This window comes from Bison bison, unplaced genomic scaffold (genome assembly GCF_000754665.1).
Source record: "Bison bison bison isolate TAMUID 2011002044 unplaced genomic scaffold, Bison_UMD1.0 scf7180017864158, whole genome shotgun sequence".
Taxonomy (NCBI): domain Eukaryota; kingdom Metazoa; phylum Chordata; class Mammalia; order Artiodactyla; family Bovidae; genus Bison; species Bison bison.
This window is the reverse complement of record NW_011494730.1, coordinates 757,061-781,979: the sequence shown is the minus strand read 5'-3', so window position 1 is coordinate 781,979 and position 24,919 is coordinate 757,061. Positions and strand designations below refer to the sequence as shown.

The 24,919-nt window shown below is 42.9% G+C and overlaps 2 protein-coding genes across 4 annotated transcripts in view; both read left to right on the top strand.

Moving 5' to 3' along the window:
- Positions 1-23,561, top strand: part of THRAP3 (thyroid hormone receptor associated protein 3) — a 73,195-nt gene extending 49,634 nt beyond the window's left edge. For 2 of the 3 annotated variants that reach the window (XM_010841165.1, XM_010841166.1), the window contains exons 3-12: positions 4,280-4,447; positions 8,571-9,476; positions 11,018-11,731; positions 12,654-12,826; positions 13,541-13,652; positions 14,852-14,936; positions 17,075-17,262; positions 19,539-19,734; positions 20,176-20,319; positions 21,993-23,561. In XM_010841165.1, coding sequence (XP_010839467.1) covers positions 4,311-4,447; positions 8,571-9,476; positions 11,018-11,731; positions 12,654-12,826; positions 13,541-13,652; positions 14,852-14,936; positions 17,075-17,262; positions 19,539-19,734; positions 20,176-20,319; positions 21,993-22,214 — 2,877 coding nt within the window. In that variant the 5' untranslated portion in view covers positions 4,280-4,310 and the 3' untranslated portion in view covers positions 22,215-23,561. The remainder of the gene's footprint in view (positions 1-4,279; positions 4,448-8,570; positions 9,477-11,017; positions 11,732-12,653; positions 12,827-13,540; positions 13,653-14,851; positions 14,937-17,074; positions 17,263-19,538; positions 19,735-20,175; positions 20,320-21,992) is intronic. The other variant, XM_010841167.1, reaches the window with a different exon arrangement.
- A 953-nt stretch (positions 23,562-24,514) lies between these two features.
- The window catches only part of SH3D21 (SH3 domain containing 21), a 13,746-nt gene continuing 13,341 nt past the window's right edge, over positions 24,515-24,919 (top strand). Inside the window, 2 exon segments of the mRNA XM_010841163.1 lie at positions 24,515-24,662; positions 24,832-24,919. Coding sequence (XP_010839465.1) covers positions 24,659-24,662; positions 24,832-24,919 — 92 coding nt within the window. The 5' untranslated portion in view covers positions 24,515-24,658.

Below are 24,919 nucleotides of genomic sequence, written 5' to 3'. Positions count from 1 at the left end.
ATTCCCACCAACAGTGTAAGAGGGTTCCCTTTTCTCCACACCCTCTCCAGCATTTATTATTTGTAGACTTTTGGATCGCAGCCATTCTGACTGGTGTGAAATGGTACCTCATAGTGGTTTTGATTTGCATTTCTCTGATAAAGAGTGATGTTGAACATCTTTTCAAGTATTTGTTAGCCATCTGTATGTCTTCTTTGGAGAAATGTCTATTTAGATCTTTGGCCCATTTTTTGATTGGGTCATTTATTTTTCTGGAGTTGAGCTGTAGAAGTTGCTTGTATATTTTTGAGATTAGTTGTTTGTCGGTTGCTTCATTTGCTATTATTTTCTCCCATTCTGAAGGCTGTCTTGAAAAGCAGAGACATTACTTTGCCAACAAAGGTTCGTCTAGTCAAGGCTATGGTTTTTCCTGTGGTCATGTATGGATGTGAGAGTTGGACCGTGAAGAAGGCTGAGCGCTGAAGAATTGATGCTTTTGAACTGTGGTGTTGGAGAAGACTCTTGAGAGTCCCTTGGACTGTAAGGAGATCCAACCAGTCCATTGTGAAGGGGATCAGCCCTGGGATTTCTTTGGAAGGAATGATGCTAAAGCTGAAACTGCAGTACTTTGGCCACCTCATGGGAAGAGTTGACTCATTGGAAAAGACTCTGATGCTGGGAGGGACTGGGGGCAGGAGGAAAAGGGGACGACAGAGGATGAGATGGCTGGATGGCATCATTGACTTGATGGACGTGAGTCTGAGTGAACTCCGGGAGTTGGTGATGGACAGGGAGTCCTGGTGTGCTGTGATTCGTGGGGTCGCAAAGAGTCGGACATGACTGAGCGACTGATCTGATCTGATTTGTCTGTCTCACTCTCCATAATATTTTTAGAGCATAGACACAGAAGAAATGTTAGAAATGGGAAAACCTATGTGTAATGGCAGTGACATTTAAAAAGTCTTCAAAATTAAAACTGAGAGTTGTTTTGAATGAATTTTAGTAATTTGATCAGATAGCTTTAGATATGGTTGTCCCTGCCTTACACTAAAATATTTGTGTTTTATATCTGTTTATGTATATCAAGAGAAAAGACTTCTCAATCTTATGGAGCTTTCCCTTTTTTATGTGACTTGCTCTTTCATAGTCTTCAGGTGACACTTAACTGCTATCTCTGGACCGTCCTACCTAAATAAGTCATTCTGTGCGTGTGTGCTCAGTTAATGTTAGACTCTTTGCGACCCCATAGACTAGCTCGCCAAGCTCCTCTGTCCGTGAAATTTTCCAGGCAAGAATACTGGGGTAGGTTGCCATATCCTACTCTAGGGGGTCTTCCTAACCCAGGGCTTGAACCCGAGTCTCTTGGTACCATACTTTATAAATTTGCCCATATTTATGCTTTTTTTTTTTTTTTGCCATCTTCCTAGTACTTGCCAGAATTACGTTTTTGCTTGCTCACTTGTTTATTGTCTATCTGCAACTCTAGATTATAAATTCCACGGAGGCAAAGACCAAGTCTGCTTTAATTTATCATTGTCCACTTTCAAGAGTTCTCGTGAATGAGTTAAGGTATTCATTTGATCTATTTCCAGCTCTAGTTTTGTATCATCCAGAGTTATTCCTCTTAACTCTCAGGGGTTTTAATTTCAGCTCACATTAAAGGAGTTCTCGAAGTGAAGGTGCTGTCACAGTAAGTGACTCTTGAATATACTTGTCAACTCTAGTAAGTTTAATATATATAAAACTGTTAAATTTGGCTCTGTTTGTATTTAAGTGACAGCTTTCTCTTCTTGTTAATGAAAATGTCTTAATTTTCCAATGTCTGGGAGTGGAAATGAATATTTCCTGTTTTACTAACTTGTTCCCCCATCTTCTTTTTTCCTTCTTTCTTTTTTAAATTTTTTTGGCAATGTAGCACAGCTTGCAGGATCTTAGTTCCTTGACCAGTGATTGAACCTGCACTCTTAGCAGTGAAAATACAGAGTCCTAACCACTGTATCACCAGCGAATTCCCTCCCTTTTCTTTTAAAGTCTGATATTGTCCACCTGTTGTGTAAAAGTGAGCTAAAAGGATTTTTATTTCTAGCCTAGGCTAAAATTGGAAATTGGACAGAGAAGTTACTAGGCAAAGATATCCCTAGACTTGTAACAGAAAAAAAGCCATTGAACAGGAATGAACCCAAGGAATCCCCAAATATACTGAAGGCCAACCAAAAAAACAATGTGTTTTCAGTATTCAGTTTCTGTAAGTTTCTTATTTACACCTTCACCCTATATCCCCAAATAACTTATTCTTCCACCCTGGCTTTGTACAGTGACACTGCTGGCGAAAATTGGCTCCAAACTGAACATCTTTGACCTTGATAGAACATGTAACAGTTTGATCCTTTTGGCAGGATCTAGATGTAGGCCTTTGGTATCCTCACTTAGCCATCTCTTACTCATCACCCTTTGTCTTTGGCTTCCTAGCCGTTTCTCAGTCCTCTTCTAAATTATGTCTCTTGAGATTATTATGGTTATAATCCCTATGAACTGGAGCTGTAGAAGCTTCCTGGACTTCTTTGCCTTTCCAAAAGTTATTAAAATTCAAATCTAAAACTTGAATATAGTAATGATAAACAAATACTGCCTTTCAGTTTGTCTCTGTGTTGCTCTCTTACCAGATCCTGAACTCCGTAGGAGTTGAGACTTAGAATCATTTATTCATCCCACAAGTCTCTGGCAAGACCATATAATATAATGGTAGTTAAAGAACACTGGTTTGGAGCCAGCTCACTTGGGTTCAAATCCCAGCTTAGCCACTTAAAGCTGTGTGCTTTGGGCAAGTTAGTTACCTTCTTTTATGTGCTCAGTATCCTCATCTGTAAAAACGGATGTAATGATACTCTGCTTGAGGATAAGTTAATAAACATATTGTTTAAGTGTCTGTTGTTCTGGGCATTGAGCATCCATTAGTAAATAAGAGATGTATGCCGGTGGGAGCTTGCGTTCTACTTGGGTACAGGTGGAAAAGCAAAGTAAACAAGTGCAAAGTAAATAACTTGCAAGTCCTAGATTGAATGCTCTGAAGAAGAAAACAGGCATTGGACTATACCTTAGAAAATGGCTTTTGATTGGGTGGCCAGGGCAAGCCTCTGGATAGATAGCTTTTGAGCTGGGATCTGAATAACAAGAAAATCTGAGAGGGAAGGGTGAAATGTTCATCAGTTATTATTTTCCCTTCACATAAAAGAATCTTTTGTTAAGCAGTGAGGTGTGACAGAATTAGGCCCTGTAGTTCTTACCTGGTTTGCCTATTAACTAGCTTTATGATCTTTGAAAAAAAGAAGAGACAATTTTGTGGGGTTTTTTTTTCATGGGAAAGTGACCCCGAAAGAAGGTTGGCTTTTGAAGGTAGTAACAGGCTAAAAGAAAGTTAATGGTTTTTCTCCTTATAAATTACTTTATTCCTGTGTTTATGGATTAATGTCCTGTATTTTACATGATGTACTACATCCTGTTGTGGCATTACAGTATTTGAGAATAGTCTCTTACATTTTAAACCTTTTCCTTTGAAGTAAATATTAAGGATATGCTTCAAGGCTTCAAGTCCAGGAAGTAGGGAAATAAATGGTCAGAAATGCCACCTACTCTCTAATCAAGATGCCATTGCATAGAGTTTCTCCTGTGAGGACTGGGAAAACCCTGTCTTAGGTCATCTCATTACTTGTATTAACAGTTAACTGAGTTGGCAAAACTTGTCTGCTTGTTGAGAAAAGACTACATGTCCCAGATTATCGATAGCTTGCTTCATTTTTGTCTGTTTTGTGGTGGTCTCTAGTGAGAATTACAAGTCAGGTTTTCCATTGGCTGCTATGGGATGGTGTTTGGAATTGTACTGCTTAGAAATCCTCCTTGGTAAAAGGGCAAGGAGTGGTTTTTTTTGTTTTGTTTTTAATTTATTTTTGTAATTGAAGGATAATTGCTTTACAGAATTTTGTGGTTTTCTGTAAATACATCAATAAGAATTAGCCATTGATACACCCATGTCCCCTCCCTCCTGAACCTCCTTTCCATCTCCCTCCCCCTCCCACCCTTCTAGATTATCACTGAGTCCCTGTTTGAGTTCCATGAGTCATATAGCAGATTCCCATTGGCTATCTATTTTACATATGGTATTATAAATTTCCATGTTACTCTCTCTATACATCTCACCCTCTCCCACCTCTCTAAAGCAGTCATGTTATCTTTTTTTTTTGTTTCTAAGTGTTCACAGAAGTTCAGGTTTACAAAGAGGCTCACTCATTTGTTTGATTCTTAGGTATAATTGAAAAGTGACCCTTTCTTCAGAGATGTCAAAAACAAACAAATCTAAGTCTGGATCTCGCTCTTCTCGGTCAAGATCTGCATCAAGATCTCGTTCTCGTTCGTTTTCGAAGTCTCGATCCCGAAGTCGCTCTGTCTCTCGTTCAAGGAAGCGCAGGCTGAGGTAAGGGGGGTATGACTGTATAATGAGATCATCATTGGTTTGTCAGTGTGGGTCTCTGAAGATCTTTTGTTAGACTCTTTCTGTGAGTGTCAAGTGGAGGTAGGGCATTCGCTTGAGGTGGAGTGTTGGGCTGTAAGATATTCCAGGTCTCTTCAAACACTACAACTCTAAATCAACTTTGATTGCAATGCTGTTTGCCTAATTCCTTTTCTTTCCTGCCAGCAGATACTGTTTTTCATCCACTTTGAAAGAAAGAATATTTTTTTTTAGCTACTTGCTTCAAATCTCTGTACCAGATTGTTCACTGAAAAAATTCACTGAAGTATTTTTGGAGGCTTGGGCCAAAGTTTAGTTGCATCCTTAGCAAAGAAAAGATAGCTAAGAAGAGTAATGGTACAATCAACATTGCAAGAAAAAGAAACCTTAACCCACTAAAATAAACCTTAAAGAAACTAGTCAGTAGTCACTTATATACCCCTGATATGCCACTTACTAACAAGCTGCATCTATTTAGTAAAACACATCTTAAAACTACCTAAAAGTCACTATTGTAGGCATCATTTTGCCTGACTAAATGTGCAAGTACTTCTTTTGAATTTATCACCAATATTCTTTAATTAGTTTCTACACCTTTAGTTGGATTATTTCCTTATTTCAGCTGTGTCTTGGAATAGGGTGCCCAACTTCCAGCGTCTTTTTTTTTTTTTTTCTGTGTTATGAGTTCTATTTTTCATTCTTTAAAACTTAATTTTATTTTGTGAGTGGGTAAGAACCTTTTAATAAATGTAAGTTTCTCTATGGACTTCCCTGGTGGCTCAGACAATAAAGCGCCTATCTACAATGCGGGTTCAATCCCTGGGTTGGGAAGATCCCCTGGAGAAGGAAATGGCAATCCACTCCAGTACTATTGCCTGGAAAATCCCATGGACAGAGGAGCCTGGTAGGCTATAGTCCACAGGGTTGCAAAGAGTCAGAGATGACTGAGTGACTTCACTTTCATTTTCAAGTTTCTATATGTGTGTTAGAGAAATATTGATCATTTAAATATTTAAACACCGAAATCATTCTTTTTGTCAGAGTTGCAATAGGCAAGGATGTGATTCTCAGTTTTGCCACTTGGAGCCCCTGCTGATTACTTTAGATGAGTGTCCTAGAGCCCTTCTCCAGATTGGTAGGATTCTCCCCTACCCTCACCTTCCCAACAAGAATAAGTTAATTCTTAAATGGAATCTGTGAGAAGCCTGTTTGAAAATTAATTTCAGAGTAGAGATTGAACAAAAAGTAGGTGTGCAAAAATGGTGATGACTTCCATATAGTGTAGAGTAGGAAGTTTTAAACTCCGGGTCTCTCCTTCAAAAAAAACCCTCCATTAAAAAAATAATAACAACATTATGTCTTGAGGGTAACCAGTCTTAGCTTTGTTTTTCTCTCCCATATTTCTTGGGCACATACTTTTATATCAGGCTTTGTTCAAGCTTTGTGCTAGATAGAGTGTCTGTTGCCTAATTGTGTCAGAGTCTCTAAAAGTAAAGTTCCATCCCATTTTCTCATACTGTTCCCCTACCCCCCAAGAAAGAGGGAAAATCCACTGAATATATTTACCTCAGGAAGTTGCTAACAAGGCCATAGGACTAAGCAGAGACTGCTAGTGAACTCCACCTTACACCCATATTCTTTTGATCTGGACTGTTTAAACCTCAGTTTTAGCTCATTTGGTTCTACAGGTAATTTTAAAAGTTAATTTAATAAATGGAAACTAAGTGGTTCAAAAAAAAGAGTCTGTACAACTGAAACGGAGAGAATTGAACTGACATAAACCAAAATGAAAAATGCTAACCAACTCTGCAATATTTGTGATAACTGGTATTCTGGACAGATCGCTTCTCCTAATTGTACATATCATTTGGCATGGTCATCAACTTGGTAAATGAGGGAAAGATATCTTAGGCAGGCAGTATGTTTTGGGGTAGGTCTGGAGCCACTCTATGTGCTGTTTTAATGCCTGGAAGATTACTTTGGAGGAATATCGTCACTACAAAAATGTTTTTATATTTAATTCTAGTCTGACTTCTCTGTTTTTTAGAAACAGATAAATTTGCCACTAGATGTTCAGTTTTTATTTCTGGCTTATCTGTTTCATGTTTTTCTTTTGTTTCCCCTCTCCTATAAGGAAAATATACTATCCAGAGAGTTTGAGAAACCATGTCTTTAATTTAACTTAACTGCTGAGTTCTACAGAACTGGAGAAAAATTGGTTGTTTCCTTATATTTCACAGACTGTATCCTTTTAAGTGACTTCTAAATAACTTCATTTGCAATCTGCAGAGACTCATGTTCCTGCATCTGTGCAGTGACTGCGGGTTTTGGATGCAGTGTGCCGCAGGGCCCTCACTAATAATTGGTGACAGAAGCAGCAGTAGCCTGTGAGGATGGGAACATGAATTAAACCCTCCCTAGTGCTGGTGGTGCATCACCTACCTCAAGTATAGCCATTAAATCGGGTCATATTCAGTTTCATAGCCGCATCTGCTTCTCCCTTCTTCTTTCTTGTATTGTTACTGTTTTCGAATGAAAAGTGTGAAAGGTAAGTTTTTTTTTTTTTTAAATCGTACTTAAATAGCAACCATTCACAGCTGGCAGTTCGCTGCATCTTTACCAGGTCTTGTTCTTGGGGTGGATAAAGAACCTGGACACAATGGGTAGTGGAAAAACAATCCTATTTTATCTTCTAGTTTCTTTCTAAGGATAACATTTAGTTGTTATAACCTGTCACATTGCTAAGTGGAGTTAGTTATAAAACTTATACAAGCAAACAGATAAAAATGTATGGTTCCAATTAGGTCTGATATGAGAAGGCCTGCTTATGAACTGAAGGGTTTTTATTCTGTATATAAAGGAAAGGTTTTTTTTGGAGTTTTCTAGTAATTTTACGTATTTCTAGGTAACTGTTAATACTTAGGAGTAGTGACCAATTAATGCTCTATATTATAGTTGACACAATAAGTGGTGTTGAAGAAGCTCAGTAGATTCCTATACCAGCAAGTACAGCTTTTGGCTTTTTGATGGAAACAGACTTCCTTGTCATCGATAAGTCTGGCATTTATAAATATGTAATATCATCCCACCCCAGTTCCTGGAGGTACTGCAATATCAGGTTGATGCTGGAGTGGACAGAGCCTGCTCCAAATATCCACTTAATAGTGAACATGTAATTTTTACAGAGTTAGATGACTGTTGAATCCTTGTAGTTCTGGAAATGGGCCTTTGCTAAATCAGAATTCTGTATTGTTAAATGAGGAAGAACACTGGCCTGACAGATGTGCAGGTGTGGGGCTGTTTGTAGTCTCTTTGCTGCTATGTTGTGTGCTTGGGTGTGTTATGGTCAGATGGTGCCCTCTTGTGGCACCTATGGAAGACCTTGTAGTTCAGCCACAGAAACTTGACCTAGAGAATGAGACCATTTCCAGATTCCCAGTTTAAAAAAACAACAATATTTGCTTGGTTTGTTGATCTGATTTCAGTTGAAGTTTTTTTAAGCTTTGAACAGATGCGTGCTCTCAGTCCCTATTTAAGTGTTTTTTGGTTTAGACATGTTGCAACTGTATTTCACAAACCCAAATCTTGGTGGAAGCCAAGAAATTAGCCCTGCACAGTCAGAGGTGGGTGGGATAGGGAATAAACTGAATGAGGCCAGGGGACCTGAAGACTTCCTCTCTGGGTACCACAGCTTGCAGTTTGTCCTCTCCTCCGGTGACACGGGGACCTATCTGTAAAATCCTTTGTGCCTGTGAAACTAATTAGTATACTATATTAAAATGTTTGTTTAGTACATTGAGAGCATTTTTATATTCCCTCAGTCATTGTAGAAATATATCTCCATGTAGAATGTGCTACAGTGGTATTAATGAGTCATCGCAGTGTCTGGTTTGTTAAAGTGATTTTTTTATTTTTGTACTTAATGTGGCCATAAGAGTAGGATTAGCTCTTTAAGTTTGTACCTTTTGTTTGAAAATAAATGATACATAAGAGTAGGGCTTTACCTCTTTGTTGGCAGGTTTTTCTTGAATAAAAATGCTTGTGTCAAAAATTCAAACTTTTCTTCCCTCCCCTGCCCCTCTTTCAGTTCTAGGTCTCGTTCCAGATCATATTCTCCAGCTCATAACAGAGAGAGAAATCACCCAAGAGTATATCAGAATCGAGATTTCCGAGGTCACAACAGAGGCTATAGAAGGCCCTATTATTTCCGTGGGCGCAACAGAGGCTTTTATCCATGGGGCCAGTATAACCGAGGAGGCTATGGAAACTACCGCTCAAATTGGCAGAATTACCGGCAAGCATACAGTCCTCGTCGGGGCCGTTCCCGATCCCGGTCCCCAAAGAGAAGGTCCCCTTCACCAAGGTCCAGGAGCCACTCCAGAAACTCCGATAAGTCTTCCTCTGATAGGTCAAGGCGTTCCTCGTCCTCTCGTTCTTCCTCCAACCACAGCCGAGTTGAATCTTCTAAGCGCAAGTCTGCGAAGGAGAAAAAGTCCTCTTCCAAGGATAGCCGGCCGTCCCAGGCTGCTGGTGATAACCAGGGAGATGAGGCCAAGGAGCAGCCATTCTCTGGAGGCACCTCTCAAGACCCAAAAGCATCTGAGAGCTCAAAGCCGTGGCCAGATGCCACCACATACAGTGCTGGTTCTGCATCACGGGCCTCAGGAGTGTCTGAGCTGAGTCCCCGGGAGCGAAGCCCAGCTCTCAAAAGCCCCCTCCAGTCTGTGGTGGTGAGGCGGCGGTCACCTCGTCCTAGCCCTGTGCCAAAACCTAGCCCTCCACTTTCCAGCACATCCCAGATGGGCTCAACTCTGCAGAGTGGTGCTGGGTACCAGGGTGGGACTCACCAAGGTCAGTTTGACCATGGCTCAGGGTCCTTAAGCCCATCCAAAAAGAGTCCCGTGGGTAAGAGTCCACCGGCCACTGGCTCAACATATGGCTCATCTCAGAAGGAGGAGGCTGCTGCTCCAGGAGGAGCAGCCTATACAAAGAGGCAAGTACCTCATTTTCCCCTTTCTGTTTTTATCTCACCAGCTGGCAATTTAGTTGTAATGTGGTCCTTAGAGCTCTGATTAATAGTAATAAGGTAATTCCTGTTTCCTAAAGTTTCATTTCGCCAGTTTGAAAGCATCATCCAAGGAAACCTTTAGCTTAACTCTGGTTTTCCTACCTTCCTGAATTTGTATTACAGCACAAATTCTAGATTACTCTGCAATGATGTTTTCACATTTAAAGTTTGCCTTGGATTCTACCAGTGTAAGCCAGAGAACAATAGAGATTTGTGGGTCAGCTATCAAAAAAATGTGGTCTTTACCAAAATGAATGGCTATTGGAGCTGTTAGACCCTCTAAGATCCACCATCTCCTATGATCGATCTGCATCAGCCCATCATGGTGAAGAGCTGCACCCTCACACCCTCCAGTTGAGGAGACTGGGCAGAATGGGAAAGTCCAAGGCTTAGTCCAGGAAGACCTTGTTATAAAATCGCAAGGTGGGTGTATGTTCCAGTAGAAGCCAAGCAGGCTGCATGTTAGGAGAGGACATAATAGTGCTTCTGTCTTTCTACCCTGAGGGACACGGTGAGTTGGAGCACAAGTCTTTGTTTTGTGTGGTTGTATGCATTGGGATGGCAGAGACGCAACAGGGAAGTTGCATTGGGACCACGTTGTCAAGAGGGACCTATGGAGCAGGTGCCCCTCCTGCCCCCCACTCCCCCTTTTTCTCTTATTAGCATTTTCTTTGATGCCCTGCTGTCCTTTGGTTCCTTTTTTGGTTCTTTTTTTTTTTTTTTGCCATATTAATGCAACTGTTAATTTGATTAGACTTTTTCCATTAATGGTACAGATGTGATGTTCAGAACCTGTACTTCCCAGCCTTCAGTAAGTCTGCTTTAAAATACAGGTTTTGTTCCTTGCCAGGACTGTGAATCTTATTAGAACACTTGGGCATGAACTCTGCTTTTCCATAAGAATTGAGTGGGATGAATTTTGCCCCCTCCCCCAATTAACATGTATTTTGTTTGTGTTCACAGTATATTTCATACTTAGGTCTTCTAGGTGACTTGAAGCAAATTTGAAGTCTCTTTTGAGACTTGTATTTCCAAATGTGAGTTGTATAAAAGCAAAACAGTCCAAGGTTGAACATTCTATGTTAACTTTGCTGAAAGCAGATTTTAAGTGACTTGAGTGAAGGTTGGATAAGACCTTAATTTTTTTTTTCCTAGACCGCTTACAGGTAAGTAGGTTTTTGTTTTTTAGTACCCTAAAAAATGCCTTTGCTATTTTCTTTTTGCTTGTTTTTGTAATATACAACTCCACAGAACATTTATTTATCTTTTAAATGCAAAAATCATAAATCTGTGAAGAGCAGTTTTTCAGAAATTAACAAAAAGGTAATCAAGACACCTTTGGCAACGCTGGAATCCACAAGTCATGCTTGTTAGAGAGTCAAAAACCTAAGACCATATGGTGCTGTTTTATTTTGGATCAGGTTGTTTAAGTCTCTTGTGTGTCTCCCTTGTGTTTTCATAACTAGGTATCTAGATGAACAGAAGACAGAGAATGGAAAAGATAAGGAACAGAAACAAACAAATACTGATAAAGAGAAAATGAAAGAGAAAGGGAGCTTCTCTGACGCGGGATTGGGTGATACAAAAATGAAATCTGATTCATTTGCTCCCAAAACTGATACTGAGAAGCCTTTTCGGGGTAGCCAGTCTCCCAAAAGGTATAAGCTCCGAGATGACTTTGAGAAGAAGATGGCTGACTTCCACAAGGAGGAGATGGATGATCAAGATAAAGACAAGGCTAAAGGAAGGAAGGAATCTGAGTTTGACGATGAACCCAAATTCATGTCTAAAGTCATAGCAGGTGCAAGCAAAAACCAGGAGGAGGAGAAGTCAGGCAAATGGGAGGGCCTGGTGTACGCACCTCCAGGAAAGGAAAAGCAAAGGAAAACGGAGGAGTTGGAGGAGGAGTCCTTTTCAGAGAGGTCCAAAAAGGAGGAGCGAGGAGGGTCCAAGAGAAGTGAAAGTGGGCACAGGGGATTTGTGCCTGAAAAGAATTTCCGAGTGACTGCTTACAAAGCAGTCCAGGAGAAGAGCTCTTCACCTCCCCCAAGAAAGACCTCTGAGAGCCGAGAGAAGCTAGGAGCCAAAGGAGACTTTTCCACAGGGAAGTCTTCCTTTTCCATTACTCGAGAGGCCCAAGTCAATGTCCGGATGGACTCTTTTGATGAGGACCTTGCAAGGTGAGGTGTAGTCCATCTTGACCCTCAGGGCTTTAGCCTAACCTCTCTCCATAAGGTCATTCTAGAACAAGGACACACCCCTCCTGTATTTCTCACACTGTCTCATTTTTACTGTGAATACTCTTGTGTCTCCCTGTTTTCGTTGGAGAAGTGTGTATCACAGAGTAATTACGTGTTCGGGGCAGTATCGTGAAGCGTCTTTTTAGTCTGTAGTGACTGTCTGTCTTGGTACTGGCTCCCCTCTGCTTCTCTCTTGCGCTGTATTCGTCACATCATACGCCCTCCCCCCATTCCACTCCTGTCCCATTGTCTTTCTAATGTGCTTAGGGTGTCTTTGCCTGTGGAGCCATGCAGGATCCATGTTTTCATTCTTAGCTAAGTCACAATATGTATTATATCAGGCCTTCATCAAATAATGTAATGGTTTGAAAGTTGGGGCTGGGGTGTGGGGTTTGAGAACTTCAGGAAAGAGTTGTGAGGCCCAGGCTGCTTTTCACCTGGTGTGAGAGTTGCACACCCAGTTGGAAGTCTGCTGAGCAGCCTAGCCACATCCCACTCTTGCTGCGTTGTGCCACATAAACTGAGTGGCCCTGACTGGCCAAGATAGTTGGTCTTCTGAGGTGCCTCACTACTTGTCATGTGTTAAGATCAGCAGAGACCACCCCCCCACCTCCAGAGCAGAGCAGAATCACTGAGGTTTAATCCTTCATCCTGCCCATTTGTTTCTATTAAACTCCAAGGGGAGAAAGGCCTTTTTCCACAGTTACGTGCCTTGAGGTTCTTTGTACTTTGCTAGGAATTTAAAAAGGAACTTTGCAGATAAATTCACCTCTTACAAAAGTATGCTTGCATTTTTAGGACTTAAATGTCCTGACTTTCTGTGTATCTTGTTACATTGGGTCACCCTGTGTGTATTTTTCAGACCCAGTGGCTTATTGGCTCAGGAACGAAAGCTTTGTCGGGATCTAGTTCATAGCAACAAAAAGGAGCAGGAATTTCGATCCATTTTCCAGCACATACAGTCAGCTCAGTCTCAGCGGAGCCCCTCAGAGCTGTTTGCCCAGCATATAGTGACCATCGTTCACCATGTTAAAGGTGAGTCCTGACCCCAGCCCACTCAGGTTCCCTTTCTACATGCTTAGCTTTCTAACAAGCAGAAGGATGAGACGGGGCATGAGGGAGTCTGTCAGGGACCTTTATCTCATCAATAGGGCCTTTGAACCTAGGGGCTGGTTTGAAGGAAATGTCTCCTGGGGTAAGTTTCCATTTTCTGATCAGAGAGCTGAACATTGTGAAAATACTAGTGATAACCTGGGATCCTGAGGCTAGGTGAAATCCTTCATGTGAAGATTTAAATTGCTTGAAAAGAGGGGTATGGAAAGTGGCTTTCCCAGCCCATCTGATTTGTCCTGTCTTAATACGCATATACCTCTAGCAGCATCTTATAGATCTTGTCCCACATTATTCTGCCATCTTCTGGGCAAATGGAGGTGGACAGACTGAGGAATGTGACCTAGAAGCTGGGTTTGGGCCAGTTACAGTTTCATCTGAAATTGGAACTTAGGGGGAATTGGTGCTCTTGATGCATAGAATAGTATCTTTGTATCCATGTCCTACCATGGCAATCCAGTGCTCAATATTGGATTGTTTCTGAACCAGCTAATTTTCCTTACTTTTCACAGTATGTTTGTTATATGGATTTGAACACTTCATTCACATATCTGTGGCTGCAGTTTCATCCATGCAGAGGGGTTTGAATGTTGGGTGTGCCTTTAACAGCCTGACATATTTTTCTTTGACTCCCCACAGAGCATCACTTTGGGTCCTCTGGAATGACATTGCATGAACGCTTTACTAAATATCTAAAGAGAGGAAGTGAACAGGAGGCAGCTAAAAACAAGAAAAGCCCAGAGATTCACAGGTGAGGACCCTGGCTTATACTGGAGGTGATCATAAAAGACTGCTCAAGGAGAATCACTCAGTTGTGTCTGACTCTTTGTGACCTCATGGACTCTACAGTCCTTGGAATTCTCCAGGCCAGAATACTGGAATGGGTAGCTTTTCCCTTCTCCAGGGGATCTTCCCAACCCAGGGATTGAACCAGGGTCTCCTGCATTGCAGGTGGATTCCTTACCAACTGAGCTATCAGGGAAGCCCAAAAGACTGCCCACCAGAGAATAAACTTGTCTTGTTTTTGCCATTTGTCAGGTGTAATAGCAGAATTTAAGGTAACAGTCTCCATAGTCTAGGATAGTAGTGATTTGTAATGGAAAAGGTGTGCTTTGATTACCATGTTTCTCCCTTTGGGCCTGAGGAAAACAGCCCTTTTTGATATAAAAAGAACCCTTGTGTTCTTGAGAGTTGCAGGAGGAGTTTGCAAATGATAACCCAAGGTCACGGTGAGCTTTCTTTACATAAAGTAAATGTTTCTTTAAGCATCCCATGTATTTCATATATTGGTTCTTCCTTTGGGAGAATCTGCAGCAAGTGGGGGATGAAGATAGAAGAACTTACAGAATTATGTCAAAGGGTTTAAAAAGCCCAGAGGTTTAAACATTGGTTGTGGGAATTTATTCAGCAAATAGGGACTTTGTCTAGAAATGTAGTTGGTCTTAAACTTTGATTGAACCTTTGCAGTAGATAAGAGGACCATGTTTGTAATAGTCTTGGATTTAGGGTCTTTGGGGATGTGTGTCACGCCAGGCACTTGTTTCTCACTTAGACTTTACCATATTGGTGAATAATGGACCATTATATTTCAGTTCCCAAGGTGAAAACTGCTTTTTGAAGTTAGCAGGGCATAGATAGTCTCGATGTGAATGATGATAAGTAAGGCTATAGGTGAGTCTGTTTTCTTGACCATAACAGTGCTGGGTGGAATATGAAGTTCCTTCTGTTTGAGTTTGGAAAGTTGGGAGAGAGCAAGTGTGTGTGTCTGTACATGTACGTGTGTGCCTGTGCATACATATCTATGGGAGAGTGTAAGTATGTAAACAAACAAGGTGAGTATAATAAAAAGGAATAAAAAGGAATGCCTGTGTTTCTGCTACTTCACTTACGAACTAAAATGCTATATTCACACTATGGAATGTTGAACAACTTTTGTGTTTATAATTTTAGGAGGATAGACATTTCCCCCAGTACATTCAGAAAACATGGTTTGGCTCATGACGAAATGAAAAGTCCCCGGGAACCTGGCTACAAGGTGAACTGTTGCTTTGATCAGTAATTCCAACAAAATGAGTGCGTTGGGCATGAACTTGTCAGAAATGTGTTTGTTTAAATTACTCTCTACTTAAGTTTGTGTTTTTCTTTTAAGGATGGGCATAATTCTAAAAATGAACTACAAAGGGTTAATTTTTATTAAATGTATCAACAACCTTTGTGAAGTGGTTAGAATATGGTAAATGACCCCAAAGTCTATTGAGGTGAGCTTGAGAAAAAAAAGAGAGGAGTTTTGGAACAAGTGCCCATGATGAGAGAAGAAACTTTTTGTGATATTTTTCTGCTTGTAAGTATTATCAAATCAACTATATACATGCGCTATTTCCAACCATGATTTCAAAAAGACATGCATGTCAGAGGAGAGTGAAATTTTCATAACTTAACTGAATAGACTGTTTTAAGCAGCTAGTCCAGATTTTTTTCCTAACATTGTGCCATATATATCATCTGTTGGTTACTGTTACCTTAAAGCTAAACATTGCTTTGATAGCCCAGCTACATGTGTAATGATGTGCACGTGAACACTGTTATTAAGAGATTAAAGCTTGTGTGCAGTCTGTTACTAGAAGTACTAGATTTGGGTTCTTAAAAATCTTAGTATTTATTGACCATCAGTTCCCACATAGGGACCCTATAGAGATTAGATTGAAATTTAATCCCTATGGAGATGACTCTTCCAATGTTGCTGAAACTGTTTCTAAAAATAGTAATTTTCAAGTTTTCCAAATAGGTTTGTCTTGTTGGTTGAATGTGATGAGAGGCACTCTTGCACAATCTGTCTTCTCTCCCACTCCCCCTTTTCTCCAAGTACCCACCAGCTTGGCACTAACCATGTGAAACACAAGACTTTCAAACATCAGGAGAGATGTCATCCTCTCCGCCCCAGAAAGCCTATTCATTAGAGGTGCTGTGTGTACTAAGGGAACTGCAGCTGTACTTCTCTCTTTTTTGGTCTTTGGAGGGTGCAGGGGCCCCATTCCCTCCTCAGAAGAAAAGCATGCAGTAAAATAAACCAAGTTACCACCTACCATTCTTGTTAATTAAAACTTCATTATTTCAACAAAAAGCTTAGTTGTGTAAGTAAATGTTATTACAAAGTGAACTGCTCATCCCTTCCTCTTTTTAGAGAGGTTTTTGTTGTTGTTGTTGTTGTTTGTTTGTGTTTTGGTTGTACCACACAGCTTGTGTGGTCTTAGTTCCCTGAGCAGGGATTGAACCCACACCCTCTGCAGTGAAAGCACAGTCTTAACCACTGGTCTACCAGAGAAGTCCCTAGGGAGGTTTTGCTTCCACGAGACAAATCTTAGTGTATAATATGCCTGAAAACCCCTTGCTCCTCTGCTTTCACTGAGTTTCTCAAGAGCTGTTGAAAGCCCTTTGCCTGATAGTTTAGGGTAGAGGGCAGCTGTTGTTGCTGGGCTCACTCTGTCTGTGCGCCACATACTGTGATAGGTTACACTTGTAGAAAGTTAGTGAGAAAATGTTTTCTCATTTTTCTTTTTAAAATAAACTTTGACTTGGTATTGCCAACTTTATGAATTCTTTATTATGGTTTTGATATGCCTTCTCTAGAGAAATCTGTTGATATAACTAACATTCTGGAAGGCTGTGTGAGTCTTCCATTGTCTGTTATTGGACTCAGTACTGAGGGGTAATTCCAAATGGAGGATAGGTCCAGGGTAGCTGCCACAGTGGAGGTAGGGGAGAGGTGACAGCATTTCTACTCCTGCTGGTGACTAAGCCGAAGCCAGCCTGACACCTTCCAGGGTTAATTTTGGCCTTCTCAGCTTTTCAGCTAGCCAAAGTCATTATTGGACCACAGAGGGAAATAGCAAAGCAAGGGAGGGGGGTGTGTGTGTGTGTGTGTGTGTGGGTGTGTGTGTGTAGCATATGCAGAAGGTTATCATCATTATTCTAGAGAATTGGTTTGGGCTCTCTAGGGATTCTCATGAAGTGACTTTGGTGGAACATCCTGTATCCCTCCCGAGTTGGGCGAGGTGCCTCACATTCCCAGTGCTTCCTCTGTACCACTCCATTGGAATAGAAACCACAGTTTGTGGGGTGGTTGAGTTTGTAGTCCTGAATCCCAAAAACCTTAATTTTGATTTCTCTTGGCAGGCTGAGGGAAAATACAAAGATGATCCTGTTGATCTCCGCCTTGATATTGAACGTCGTAAAAAACATAAAGAGAGAGATCTTAAACGAGGTAAATCAAGAGAATCAGTGGATTCCCGAGACTCAAGCCACTCAAGGGAGCGATCAGCTGAGAAAACAGAGAAAACTCATAAAGGATCAAAGAAGCAGAAGTATGTAAACCCTTGTTTGTTGCCTCATTCAGTCTCCTGAGTGGACTCCTTTGTCTGCCCCTCATTAGGCCCTACGGCAGACCCTGCACACTGGAGAACAATTAGGAACTATTTTGTGTAGTTTTCTTTTAACTGTCAATTAAAGTCCCTAGATTGAAAATAGAACTTTTGAATGAAATAGACATAATCCTTGTCCAAAGGAGGCCTCCTGGGAGATAGGCAGTTGATTTGGCTATAGGGACAGTGTGGAGAATCATGGGAATTTCTTTTGCTTTTGTTTTGGACATGTTCTTTGACATGTCCTTTCTCATCACAAATCGTCTTGCGAAGGTTATGTTTTAAAATGGCTCAAAGTTGTATTCAAGTAAAAACTGTCTGGTCAGAGAAACAGGGCAGAACTAGATAGGACAAGCTTGTTGATCTTAAATGCCTTTTAAACTAGTTTCACAGGCACTTCAAGAGAGGTGTTCCAAATATTCTTTAAACAAAGGTAGCATTGTTGAACTTCATAAGGCAGCATTTATGCCAAGGTCTTGTTTCTATTTACATTTTTGAACGTTCCATGACTTTTCAGTCATGCGCGTTAAAGGTTGCAGAATTGAAACCCCACGCCTTCCTGTGGGAAGCAGCACTACTTCTGTGTTCCTGAACTTCAGCTAGCAAGCACTTTTATATCCATTTTCTGATAACAATCCTTCGAAATAAGCGAGACAATTAGTAGACTATCCCTTTTGCCTCTTGGAAAGATAGAGAAGTAAGCTCATGTCTTCTCTTTCACTTTGTCTATCCTTGCGCTCAGTTAACATACGCATTATGAGCCCTAACAGCTTTCAGGGGTATCCACAGATAGAGGATCTGATAATCCTCAACAGGAAATGGAAGTTGGGATACAGTAGTCTTCTCTGGTGGAAAGGGAGTAGGACCCTTCAAGCCTTTCAGTCCTGGACTTGGATCCCTGATCCTGATTTGTTTCCCTGGGACATATGCCACTGCCTCTGACTTGTTTGTAACCTTAATCAAGTCTCTTGCAACTCTAGTATTTTGTGATTGGGGCAAGAAGAAAAATGATAATCATGCCACTGTTTTCACTGTATACAAAAACTCTTTCTCATATGATTGAAGAATGGCTCACCAAGATCACACAACTAATAAAAGGCAGTGTTGGGACTCAAATCAGGATTTTTGGAGTCTTATTTTTGAAAATCTCTTGAAATAGTGCTGATTTCTAGGAGTCAGACATTTGAGTTATAAGAATTCTATGAGAATAACTTAGTGGGATAATTTAGTAGGATTCAAATATTTGTCTTTGATCTTCTCAAATGTTTGGGGGTTGGGGTGGCTGTGGGGGTGGGGGGTTAGCAAGGTGCTTTTCATAATGGAGGAGGGTAATGATAGGTTACTAACACTTGGCTGGCTTTTCCCTGTAAGTCCTGTACTCCTGGTGGCTGGTACCCTCCTCCACTGCCACATGGCAGGGCTGGCCCCAACCTCTAGTACGTATATAGTGACTCACTGTATTACTCTGTCTAATTTGCCCCTGCTCTGTAATTTCCTCCAGATGAAGGGATGGATGGGAAATAACTCTGGGAAGAATTCTGCCAGATCCTAGGCTTAATGACCTAAACCTGTTGGAGTGCAGTGGAAAGTGGGAAGGGTTTGTGGAGTATTGGTATAATTAGTGCTAGATTTGAATCCAAATCTGCCTAGTTCTGTCACCTGAACCTCCTGTCTCTAAGATGGGGAAAATAGTACTGAAATCATAATTGCCATTTACTGTATGCGTGCTGTGTCAATGTAGAGTGTTTAAGCACGTTGTTTTTTCGATCTTTAGAACAGCCTCCCAAGACAGGTCATAGTCTTCTATGAGAAATAAAACTAACATAAAGTTGAAACAGATGGTAATGTATAAAGCCTCTCCTAGCACCAGATACTCTCTGGCTTTCATGACAGTGTTTGTCTCCTTTTGTTTTTCCAGTTCATGCACATGTATTAGAATGAGCTACCAGAGGCCATGCATGGACGTTTTGTCCCTCCTCCTGTATGTGTGTGTCCCATGTTTATCACAGGCTCAGACATAGATATGTCAGTGAACATGACTGAGAGAACTGGGAGGAAGCTCCCCAGTTCCCTGGGTGGGTATGTTGAGGGTGAGTTGGTTTTTCTGGTTACTTGTCTTCAGTGTTCTCATCACAGACACACTCTTGATTGCCCTGTGCTCCTTACTTATGAGCCCCCAGACAAGGACTGTACCCTAGAGGCCTCTTGTGTTTTCATAGGAAGCACCGGAGAGCACGAGACCGGTCCAGGTCGTCATCATCTTCCTCCCAGTCATCCCACTCCTACAAAGCAGAAGAGTACACTGAAGAGACAGAAGAGAGAGAGGAGAGTACCACGGGCTTTGACAAATCAAGGCTGGGGACCAAAGACTTCGTGGGTCCAAGTGAGAGAGGAGGCAGAGCTCGAGGGACCTTTGTAAGACTCTGCCCCCTCCCTTTAAGCCCTTTCTCCTGCTAATTCTAATTATGTGCTGCTCAGAACATTTATTTTGTTGCCCTTGATACAGGTGATTAGGTCAGTAGACCCTAGAATCTGTGGTTTCCCATTCCCCAGGCTTTCCATTTTTTGAATTTTTTTTTCCCCCTGTTCATAATCACTTAGCCAGAAAGCCTCTTAGGGCTTCTGGTCTGAAATTCCTCACTTGTTGTAACTCCTGCTGTATGTAGGGAGGCCCTTATGGCATTGTCCCCGGTCTGGGCTATAGACTTGAGATAAACAGAAAGGGAATAGCTAAAAACCAGTTAACCAGCATACTGACTGGAGGACAGCAGGAAAGTATTTGAATAGAAGACAAGGAGTTGTTTTTCTCCATTCCTTACATGGACCCTTTGTTCCTTTCCCCGTTTATTGCCATAGCAGTTTCGAGCCAGAGGAAGAGGCTGGGGCAGAGGCAACTATTCTGGTAACAACAACAACAGCAGCAACAACGATTTTCAGAAGAGAAGCCGGGAGGAGGAATGGGACCCCGAGTACACACCCAAAAGCAAGAAATACTACTTGGTATGTGTCGGGATAACCAGGAAGGGCGAGGGGGCCTTTGACATACACAGTAGCTGATAGTGAGGCTTTGATTGATTTTTTTTCCCAGAACTGCATGCAGGTATGGCACTGGTTACGTGTGTACTTGTGGGCTAGTATAGTTCTGGCAAGATGACTGTTCTCTAGAGAGGCAGTCCTGACCTTGAAAGTGTTATCTAAGATATTTATGGATTCCAGGATAAGTAGGAAAGGTTGCTCTTGCCTTTTTGTCTGTGAAACCATTTTACTGCTCACCCACCCTAAGCCTCCAGCCTTTACAAGGGATAGAACCATTACCTTCCCCAGAGGTGGCAGTTCCACCTTGTCACGCCCCTGCACGATATGGATAAGAAGGACAGTTCTCTTTTTGAGGGAGGGCACCTGTCTCCAGAATGAAACACCACTGGAGCTGGGCTCTTCTAGGCCGAATTACTTGGCCAGTGAGAGAGCTCTATTGCCTTGCTGTGTTAACAGCAGGCTCAGGTCCAAGTAGATGTGACTGAGTGTTGTAATAACCAAGGTAATCTTGCTGCTGAGTCTGATTACCCATGAGGACTGGCCTGGAAGTAGGAAGCAGGTTGCTGTGTAAATCACTGTGCATAGCCAACTTCGCTTTTCTGGGGCTGCTAGAAGCTACTCTGAGAGGACTCTTGAACCTATATCTAGGAAAATGTTGGCTGGACTGGGCCCGGGATAGGTACTGGAGTGGGGCTGTTTAGAGGAAGGATAAAAGGCCGTACCTTCTCTGTCCCTGAAGGAGCATTGCCAACCTGATTAATTTAGGCTAGTGAAGAAGCAGCTGGTCCTTTAGCTGAACTAACCCCTCAGGAGCCTCAGGTACTACTAGTGTGCATGGAGGGTTCAGACTCTTTGAAGTCATGGGGCTGATGAGGTAACAGTGACTTTTCAAAATCCTGTCTCATTCATTCATTCATTGGTTCCCTCCTTCTTTCTCATGAGATCATCAGAGCAGGGATTGAGTTATAGGTTTTGTTTTTTTCCCTACTCTGCCGCACTGCCTTCTTGCATAAAACTGAGAAAGGAGAAAAGATACAAGACAGGAGGCTGGGTTCTTTCTCTGCCTTTGCCAGTACTGATCTGAGACTGTGAACCATCTGCCCTTGGTCTCACTGCCTGTTGTTGGCTGAGGGGAGGCTTGGGGAGAGCTGGATAAATAAGACTCCCAGCTGTGTGTGTGTTCTGTGTTGCTTCCTCTCTTAGCTTACAGACAACTCAGATCAGAAATAGTTTCATGTTTGGGGGGTGATTGGCTTACACCCCCCACCCCCTCCTTGAGAGAGTGTGTTCTAAATAATATGGAGTTACTTAAAGTTCCCCTGGCTGTTTTCTCATCTGCATAGTGGAGGGTTGATAATGATAGGGTAGGGTAGCTGTGAGGATTAAATGAGATAATGTAGGAAAAGGTCTTTGAAGATTTTACCATCATCATCATTACAATGCCTACACGGCTGCCTTAGAATTCAAGGAACCGAACTGAATATTCTCTTAGATCTGAATCAGTAGCATTTTTCGAGTGGGGACAGGGAGGAGGACAGGACAGAGTTTCGTTTGGGAAAGTCACATTTGGGTAGGTGCAGAGGAGAGGCTGCTCTTGTTTACCCTGGCGTCGATGACAGTTTTCCTTTTCTTTTAAGCATGATGACCGTGAAGGCGAAGGCAGTGAGAAGTGGGTGAGCCGGGGCCGGGGCCGAGGAGCCTTCCCTCGCGGTCGAGGCCGGTTCATGTTCCGGAAATCCAGCACCAGCCCCAAGTGGGCCCACGACAAGTTCAGTGGGGAGGAAGGGGAGATTGAAGACGATGAGAGTGGGACAGAGAACCGAGAAGAGAAGGACAATTTACAGCCGACAACTGAGTAGTGGCCACTCTTGCTGGGAGCCCCTGCCCGAGGGAGAGAGGCGCCGGGAAGACGGCTGGTGAGGAGCTAAACAGAGGAGCCTCGAGAAGATTCTGAAAATCCCACCCATACCCCCCACCAGCCATGCAAAATATCCTACAACTGTCGAAGAGCATCCTGGCGTCCCACCAGACAGAGGCAGCTGGCCTGGGGTCAGGCCCAGCTCTTGAGCAGAACACACCATGTTGGGCTTTAGCTACGTGTTTCTCGTTTATTGTTGGTGTGTGGGGTGGGGGCTGGGGTAGGGAGGGCAGAGCGATATAACTTGGATTTTGGTTTGTTCCCTGTTAGAAACCAACAGTTTTATTCTTCATTTCATTACATTTGGAGCTGAGGACTAATTTGATTTTCAGTCTCTTTATCCTTATTTTAAAAGCCCCCTCTTTTTTTTTTTTTAGGCATATATAGTAACATTAGCAGAAAGATTTAATTTGGGCAACTTTTGATTCTTAAGAGAAAACAAAGCATGTGAATAAATATTGATGTGTTCACCTCAGTTTGGGACCAAACTGCGTGGGTCTTTGTTATACTTGGTTTTGTATGTCGAGGAGGAGTTCAAGGCCTTTCTGACCACCTTGTGTTCCCCTTTCTGCGCAGCCATGTATCATGTGGTGTTGCTCCTAACCACACCCCATGTGCGCACCTCCCCTCCCCCCAATATTTTCTGATTTCTTGTGGGCTGGGCTTCCCCTTCTCCACCAGCAGCTCCAGTATCCCAAACTTTCTAGTCCTGCTGATCCTCTCAGCAACAGGGGTGGAAACTGGATGGCAGTTTCTGGTCTGTTTTCTAAGAAACTTCTGACTTCTATTATCTTTACAAATATAAGATGAGAAAATAATTTTTTCAATATTTTTTATTAATCTTTTTATAAAATGAAAAGAAACTCCTATGATCGATTAAGGAAGGTGGTTATGGCTGGGTGGTTTGTGGGGGTTTTTTGTTTTGTGTTTTTTTCTTTTTCCTTTTTTTTTTTAAACCTTAAGCTTTAAGTTGAAACATTCTCCGATGTCTGGGGGGAAAACATCCTCTTAAAATGGGTCCTTGTGCTTGCCTTCTGGGGAGGCGGTCCTGAGCAGGTGAATCACATGGCATTTATGCATATGTTATATGCGGACTGCACCCACCTTCCCCCCAGCCTTTGCCTCCTGGGTTGTTGATGCTACTTTCCCCTTACTTTGCTACATTTCTATAGTTAAGTTGGTTTTACTTGAATGATTCATGTTTAGGGGGGAAAAAATGAAAATACCCTTAAAATTTGTTTCAACTCCTCCTGCAAATAAAAAAAATAAATGAAGTGGCAGATGTAAATGGCTCTGGTCATTGTCACCCTGAATGGGTGTGGGTGGGTGTGGTGGAGGGCAGGTGGTAGATGCCCCCCATAGCAGCCTCAGGGAACCAGAAAGATGAAATGTCTGGGGGGCTGGGCCCAGACTGTTGCAGCCCCATCGCCTCCAACTGCACACAAGATGGTTCTGGGAGGAGCCTCAGCTAATCTGTGTTGAGTAATAACTCCTCATTCCCATTCCAGTGATTTTGCTTCATATCCTGTTCCTTAGACACCCTAGGAGAACCAGATTTTTCCACTCTAGTGTCATTGTAAGCAAGGACTTTGGCTTCCAAAGCAGTGGGGCAGGGGTAAAGGGGTGTGGATGACAGGCTTGGCCTTCTGTGTGTTCACCACTAAGCAGGAAGATGATCTAAAAGCTAGCCCGGCCCACCTGGGACTGGCACTAACCTTTGCCAGCTCTGGCCTTGGCTGTAGGAAAGCGCGAGTCTTGAAAGCTCCCAAAGTTGCCTTCCTGTCTTCCCCTGAGGAGAATCCCGAGGTGTTTCCTGAAACCAAGCTAGGCCCCAGTGGCCTGAAGAAAGGGTTTTTAAGCTCTTCCTCCTTGAAGGGACTACAGGGATGAATACACCTTCCAGGGAAAGCAGCAATAACTTTGTGCACACTGAGCAACCACCCACTCCACCCATCCAGGACCCGACTAAGAGCGGTTGCTGCCTGCTGGGGGCCCCACCCTGGTATGCTGTCTCAACTCCCATGCAGCTAAGAATCAGGAGAGGGTAAGCCAGGGACGGCTGTGTGCCAGTGGCGAGTGGGAGACTCGGCCAAGGCTGGGATACGGAGGGGAGGTAGCTGGGCAGATAGCTTGTCGGGCAGCAGTGACCCCAGCACTGGCCAGAGGTCCTGGAGTCCTCACCCATAGTTGGGGCCGAGCCTGCCGATCCGGGCCGCCCCCTCCTACACCCACTCCCTGCACCAGAGCCCAACCTATGGGCTTGCGTCTCCGCCTCCTTGGCTTCACAATCTCGCGGCTAGTCCCACCCTACCTGGCCCCAGTACTCGGCTGCTAACGCTACCGCACCATCCACCCTGTTCGGCTCCGGAAGGAGCCCTGGAAGCCATGGGTATGTGCAGAGGGTTTGGGGTGGCTCTTCTGCCTGGAAATAGCATTAAAAGCCTACACCACTACTCCGCTCTCCCGCTGTCCACACTGGGTCCGGGACTCGCGCCAGGGCCAGTCAGCCCCTACTGGGCTCTTGTGAACCGTGTGCCCGCGCCATCCTCCTCCCGCAGAGGTGCTGGTCCTGGCCGGATATCGTGCGCAGAAGGAGGACGAGCTGAGCCTGGCGCCTGGTGACGTGATCCGGCAGGTGTGCAAGAC